The 7,696-nt window shown below is 36.3% G+C and overlaps 1 protein-coding gene across 2 annotated transcripts; it reads right to left on the bottom strand.

Moving 5' to 3' along the window:
• Window positions 1-1,672: 1,672 nt before the first annotated feature.
• LOC122280107 (calmodulin-7) lies at window positions 1,673-3,783 on the bottom strand. 2 transcript variants are annotated; one of them, XM_043091081.1, is made up of 3 exons: window positions 3,662-3,783; window positions 3,459-3,624; window positions 1,673-2,360 (listed from the first exon to the last, which is right to left on the bottom strand). In XM_043091081.1, the coding sequence occupies exons 2-3, from the start codon at window positions 3,532-3,534 to the stop codon at window positions 1,987-1,989; spliced, it is 450 nt and encodes a 149-aa protein (XP_042947015.1). In that variant the 5' UTR covers window positions 3,535-3,624; window positions 3,662-3,783; the 3' UTR covers window positions 1,673-1,986. The 2 variants fall into 2 exon arrangements, with proteins under 2 accessions (XP_042947015.1, XP_042947014.1); XM_043091080.1 differs by having other exon boundaries at window positions 3,459-3,677.
• Window positions 3,784-7,696: the final 3,913 nt, after the last annotated feature.

Below are 7,696 nucleotides of genomic sequence, written 5' to 3'. Positions count from 1 at the left end.
CTATCCTGATGGTGACATTTATCCTCCTCGCCTGCGAACGGTCGTTGCCTGCAAATGTCCAGTAAAGGTCCAATGACAAGGTGACGCATGGAAAAGGTTTGAACCCAACGCCTATCAATTCCAAAATCGTCGTGGGTCGTGCGCGATGCGACAGTAAATGAAGATACCTGGAATATTCAACCAGTACCACCCCTGAATATGGGGGACCAGCTCACCAGGTTTGAAAATTCCCGCATGCTCTTGAATGATAAAAATATGGAAATATTGTTGGGGGATATAACAAGGCCTTGATGGGAGAAAAAGGAAGAGTTTGGCCCAATCTCATTAGTAGGCAAGCCCAGACAAAGAGGGTGGTACAAATGGACTTGACAAGATGACAATAGGAGAATCCAAGGACGTACCCGAATGGTGTAGTTGGGCAACCAAACCTCGGGCAAACGGTCACTGCTCTCAACAATTAGGAGCATGAAACATTATAAAAGTTGTGGCATGAAACATTACATCTGTTAGCTCTTGATCCTCAGGTGCAGTTTGTCCTATGTGGGGTTACCATGCGCCGCTGCGTTAAAATGTATCCGATAGCTACACACGTTTTACTAATAGTTTCATCATCCCAAAATCTTTTAGTTCTGACCTACCTCATCTCATTATTACTAGCACATGGATTCCAAGCACCATCACAAGCGGCATGTGAAAAAACTCGATCAAGGACAGTCTAGGCCAATCGATGCTGGTCTTCTTATTATGTTTTCGTTTTTCCTAATTGAAGATCTTGAGGTAAAAATATGAGCCTCTTTTGTGAACATCTTGGGACAACAAACAACAATGCAGCACCAGCACCCACTGCCTCATGTGCTAGTTGTAAAAAAAAAAAAAAAAAAAAACCGTTATTTAAGACGGCATCTTCTTTGCAATGAATGGATGGGATTAAATTTTTTGTCCTAAAACCCAATTTTTTTCCACTTTCGCATTGTGTTTGTTGTAAAGAGGTATCTGTTAAGGAATTCCACCCGCTCCTAACGGATCTTGATTTCCTTATCTTAATGAAATGTATGCTTGATTAAAAAAAAAAGAAAAGAAAAAGCAGCAATATAAATCCAATCTGGCATGGCAAGGAGAACAACGATTAATGTAAATGAAGGCAGATTCCCACAGTTAATGAACAAACGAAATAAATCCAACAAGTGAAACCATCTTAAGTGCAACTTCAAGTCAAATTGTTACGATCTTCAAGTCAACTTCAACTTCAAGTCAACTTCAACCTCATGTCCAATTGCCTCTGGGCCCGAATGGCACCACCCCTAGTTAATAACCCCTATAAATAACCCCTTCTGTTTATGATCTTCAATATATGCTCAAACAACCTATCTTACCATTAATAGAAGGGCCAGCCTATCCTTTAGAAAGCAACAAACTTAATCTTCGAAGTATTAAAAGCCAGCCAACCTGACATAATTGCGTATTAGCAAGCCCATCAAGCAACCAAGAATCATTACCCAGAATACCAATCCCTCGACAGTCATGGAACACAATCCATGGGCGCTAAGCCAGGAATATTGGATTCCCTCCGAGCTTAAAAATGCACCAATTATAAGACAAACAATATCATTTCATGACACATTTCTAATGCAGGTTTGCTTAATTTGGATCCTAGCTATAAAACGAGTGCCAATATAACAAGTCATTCAATCAACATTGAATCGTCCAGGTGGATCAGGTTCACAAGCCAACACAAAGGAAATAAACGGGGAATAAATAAGACTGCAAAGACACCGTCACAAGACCATCTGTAAGGATAGACAAAGAACAAAGTTCCACCACCAACAGAAGAACATACTACTACTATACTCTCCCTAAAGATAGATGAAAATCAAGATTAAAGGAAACCAGGAGGCCGCCCATCATCTTGTCAACCCTGCCTCCTTTTCTTTTTTTTGGGTTATAGAAAGATTATTTTCATTAGATTTTTTGATGGAGGCAAAATGATCACTTAGCCATCATCACCTTGACAAACTCCTCATAGTTTATCTGGCCATCACCATCAACATCAGCCTCCCTGATCATCTCATCCACTTCTTCATCAGTGAGCTTCTCCCCAAGATTGGTCATCACATGTCGAAGCTCAGCAGCAGAGATGAACCCATTCTGATCCTTATCAAAGACCCGGAATGCCTCCTTAAGCTCCTCCTCTGAATCAGTGTCTTTCATCTTCCTGGCCATGAGGTTTAGGAACTCAGGGAAGTCGATGGTGCCGTTGCCATCGGCGTCAACCTCATTGATCATGTCCTGGAGTTCTGCTTCAGTTGGGTTCTGGCCCAGTGACCTCATCACAGTCCCAAGCTCCTTGGTAGTGATGCAACCTGCTCAACCATAAACTTCAAATTATTCTTGTTGGAGAACCAACCAACAAACTCAGAAAGGAAATTTGCCAACCATACACACACGGCTGTCTGAAATAAAACAATCATTTTATACACATTATGGAAATGAGATTTAGCAAGAAAAACAATCGTCTAAAATGGGAAAAAAAAAAACGAAAATTTTAAGCAGTTCCACTATACTTTATCTCAAGGACCAAACAGGGTAAACTTCGTTGACCAAGTATATCTCAATAACTCACAAAAACTGTGTAGTTGAATTGCTCACCAGGTTACGTATGCATAACATCACGCCCGTGAACGTGTTGTTGTAAAAAAAAATGTATTATAGAAAGCAGGAAATGAAAAATATCTGTAAAAATGAAAACATGCAGCAAGAACAAGACAGATCAGTTCTTCAAAATTTTCGAACGTTGCTAATTTATTTATCAATAAAACGCAAAACAACATTTTTCGACAGCATAGGAACAACATGCGACACCCCACAGCGGCAGATCTCACGTTCCTATAGCCGCGTGATTTTTACAAAATAGTGTGAAATGAAGAACAAACGCATAGTTTCCAAGAAATGAACATATGATTGATAGCAACTTTATTCCTCGTCTAAAGAACATTGTCAAAGTGTAGGGGGAATGAAACCGTTTAGAATTTTCTTTATCCCTTGTCTTCCAAACAATAAACATATCTGAGATTCAATTTCCTACCTCGTTGATCTCTTTTCTTCCCACCCAATTTCTTTCCCCCAGCAAGTAAACGGTGAATAATTATCATTTCATATGGCTCAGTTCATACACGGTATCCAGAAAGGGAAACATAAAGCAACGAAGAGAGAGGAATCCTTGGATGCAAATAAAACTTGGTTTAGAACCATGGAACCGCGTAAAATTAAGGTAAAAAGAAAATAAGAATATAAGAACACAAAAAATGAAAGAGGCATGATACAAAAGCGCAGAGAAAACGAGATCCGTATAAATCGTTAGAAACAACGAACTAGTCCATAAAAACTAGATCTGACACGCAAACCAAAAAGAAACAGCCATCAGATTCATCAACACGGCAGAGATGCAGAGAGAGACGTACCGTCGCCATCCTTATCGAACAAGCTGAAGGCCTCCTTGAACTCAGAGATCTGGTCGTCGGTGAGTTGGTCCGCCATTCTTGCTCTCCTCCCTTCTCGAAAATTCGCTGCTTGCTTTTATCTTTTTCAAAGCCGGAAAATATGTCTAATAGAACAAAGAGAGAGAGTTTATTTATCAAAAAAAAAAAGAACAAAGAGAGAGAGTAAAGAGGTGGAATTGGAACTGCAAAGACACAGCAACTTATCATTACTTTTTCGGAATATTTCATCAAACCCTAATGTTTTGTACTCTCAGATCCACATTTTTTTAAAAGAAATTTCACTCTATATTATTACAAGCTTTTAATTGAAACTCAATTTTATTCTTGGGATGTTTGGGAATGATACGAAAATTTTGTAAATAATAATAAAATTATTTATAAATAATTGTGAAATAATTTGAGTTAATATATTTTTTTTAAAATTTTGAAAATTGAGGAAGAATAAGTTAAATAAAAATATTATAAAATTTAAATATTATTAAAATATAATTTTCTAATATTATTACTATTTTTATATCAAAACAGCTTCATTGAAAAAACCTACATTCAATTGTTTATCAGTCCAAATGACTTAAGAAGTAAACTCTGCGAATAACCCCTACAATACAAAGATGTCATCCACATTCCAAGCATATCTAGCAAACTTATGAGCTGGTTCATTGTCTATTTTGCTCATGCGTTGAATTGTGCAACATCAGTTCCCGAGTGTCTTTTGTGAGATTGTTTAGCAGTGCTCTTGCTTCACCAAGTCCTTGGATTTCTTGGACCATCAAAAGAGAATCACTTTCAAATAAGCTCGTGTAGTCCCAGGTAAGAACACAGCTACAAACCCTTCAGCATTGATAGAAGTTCTATTTATGTGGTCTCATTTATTGTCTGTTGATTTTTGCTTGCTACCATTATAACTTCCCCTTAACCATTGCGAAGGATGATCCCCACACTTGCATATTGCTCGTTATGAAACACAATCTCATCTACGTTTAATTTCATGGCATCTTGTGGTGGAGGTTTCCATCTATAACACTTATTGATACTTCTTAGAGTCCCAATTTTTATTTCTTTAAAAGTTGTCTATATAGAGAGAGCATGGTTGATCACACGGTCAGTAGTCAAGTGTTTATTTTTTGTTGCCCAGATGACTAACACAAGAAGGGGGTGAATTGAGTTGTATTAAAAAATAACAATTATAAATCAAATATATAATATAAAATATAAACAAAATATAAAATAACAATAAATATAAAGAGAAAGGGTAAGAGAGAAGCAAACTCAGTATGTTAACAAGGTTCGGCCCCACTGCCTACGTCCTCGCCTCAAGCTACCCATTGAGGATTTCCAAATTCACTATTCAACCTCCTTCAGGTGGAGATAGAAACCTATTACACCTTTGAATAATACCGCTACAAAGGATCCATGTAGAACACCCTCTACACTTGCAATTACTTTACACGTGGTGATTCAACTATTCCCCGTGTAGAATACTTTCTACACGCACAAGGGTTATACACACCCTTTTTCTGATACAAAAGTTGATAGTGGGTAGATTATCAGAAAATACTCTTCAATGAATGAAATAAGAACAATACAGCGCAAACTATATCTCTCAAAATGAACAAGGATTAAGGCTCAATGCTTAGAGAAGAGAGAATGAAAGCTTTGAATGAATGTTGTATACTCTTGGTGTTGTGAATGTGAAACTCTCAAATGATCTATTTATAGACATATGAGACTTCATATTCAAATTTAAAAAGATTCACATGTCAAAGACAACATCATTCACTTTTTCAAAAAAATCAAACCTAATCTTTTACTTTTGGCATATGACAAAAGGAGCACACTTTCCTTTTCAAAAAATTTAAACCTAATCTTTTAATTTTTGCATATGAAAAAAGGAGCACACTTTCCTTTTCAAAAAAATTCAAACCTAATCTTTTACTTTTTGTATATGACAAAAGGAGCACATTTTACTTTTCAAAATTTTCAAACAAAATCATCTACTTTTTGTATAAGTCTAAAAAAGTATCAATCACTTTTGAAAATATTCAAATAAAACATGCACATGTGAAAGATGACAATCAATCATCTTTAATATTTTCAAAGGTCAACCCTTTAATCAAGGCATGCACATGTAAAAGATGACAATCAATTATTTTTAATATTTTCAAAGTTCAACCCTTTAATCAAGGCATGCACATGTAAAAGATGACAATCAATCATCTTTCAAAATTTTTAAATTTAATTTTCAAAAATATTCATGCACATGTGGAAAATGTATTTTAATGCTTTATGATAAAATATTAATTTTGAGCATTAATCTTAATTTCAAATTTTGAAGAGATTTACAACATTACTCTATAACTTTAATGTGAACTTGTTCCCTTCTTGCTCATGCTTGTTTTCTTGATGTGCTTGACTCCATTGTGTAAACAACTTGAGCTTGAGACTTCTTTATTCTTTGAATTCATTTGTTATCATCAAAATTCATGTGTAAATACATAATTACACAAAACTTGAAACCTTGGGTTCAACATTTTTAAAAATCATTTGATTTCTTTAAAACCAACACGCCCATACAATCAAAAAAAATAATTCAAGTTCCTCTCTATTTCCTCTCACATATCTATCTAGCAATATCCACAAAATCTTGGTTTGCAGTCTAGTCGATCTCATCAAGATGATCCTCCACGAGTCCTCCTACTTTTGACACATTCCAGAATGGTAATTGGGACTATCAAGTAAAATTTGATTACAAATCTCAGCAAGTTAACAACCAATTTAAACTAACAATTTAAAAATGCATACATGATGGTAAAAAGACATGAAAACTGACGTGAACATGAGTGAACATGTCATGACTTGGAAAATAACATGTCGTGAACTGAACATGAACTTGAAATCTTGTTTCCATAAGTAAACTGTTAATTAAACATAACATGTGGATGCTACACAAATCCCCTTAAGCCGTGTGCCCTTATCGATACTGCATCATATCACAAGTATCTAGACCAGCTGTGAGTACATTAACATACACATCACACCATAGGTATCTTCACCTGTTGTGAGTACGTAATGTACGCATCCCGTAAGAGGTATCTACACCAGTGCGTATAACATGAACATGAACTAGGTTGGCACTATCGGCATTGGTGCTTGACTTCGCTCTGGCGACCAGTTGGTTGGGCCCCATTGAAAACTTGCTGACGATACTTTGTCGACTCATGAAATTTTACACCAGTTTAAACACTCCAACATGAACAATGGAATTCCACTAGGATATTACCCCATCCTAACACTTGGGGTTGTGATAAATGTAAAAAACTCAACTAACTTGAAAATACCGTTTTTCATGACGAACTCCAAACTCGTGACATAATGTGGCGTGAAATGAAATGACATGACATTATGAGATATGTAAGTATGACTAACAACATGGCATGACATGAAATAACGATAACAGATAATTTCTTACTTGAAAATAAAATATGGCATGACATGTAACAGAGAGATTTTGTATTTTACCCCTAACTTAAGAATTTTGCATCATAACTTCAAAACTCACCAAAATTTACATTCTTTATATAAACTTTGTCCTAAATCCAAATAACTAATCAAAAAAATTTAAAACAATTCACAACTAATAAAACCCTAAACCATTGGAAGCAAACTGAAACCCAAACCCTTTAAGGTAACCAAAATCCTAAATGATTCTAAACCCTAAACATGGCCGGTTTTGACCATGTAATTTCTCACTTGGTTAAGTCACTTTCACAAGTAACCAACCACTTAACTACGCAATCTTATACCCTTAACCACTTATTTACACCTTAATAATTGCATTTTACCGAGAAAAATTACATTGAAACCAAACTCTAACCGAAACCTCAAATAAAACTCTAAAGAGATGCATTCGGCGAGCATCATTTTAGTTTGTTGAAACTAGCTAGTCCAACCAAGCTTCTTCAACAAGCTTCCACCCCCTTACAAGGCCATGCCACCTCACAATCAGTCCCAAATAGTGCCACTTATAGCAATTCAAACAAGTAAAGGTCAAGTTCCATCTCACCCACTTTGCAGCAGCAAGACAACAGCCCACTCCCATTAGATTTTTCCATCTTTTGCAAGCAACCCTCACCTTAAAGTGCCACTCACTGACCCAACAAGTCAGCCCCTTCCCATACCCCACGGCCTCATCCATTTGC

This window comes from Carya illinoinensis, chromosome 10, assembly GCF_018687715.1.
Source record: "Carya illinoinensis cultivar Pawnee chromosome 10, C.illinoinensisPawnee_v1, whole genome shotgun sequence".
Taxonomy (NCBI): Eukaryota; Viridiplantae; Streptophyta; class Magnoliopsida; order Fagales; family Juglandaceae; genus Carya; species Carya illinoinensis.
The sequence above is the reverse complement of the archived record's forward strand: the minus strand, read 5'-3'. Positions and strand labels throughout refer to the sequence as shown.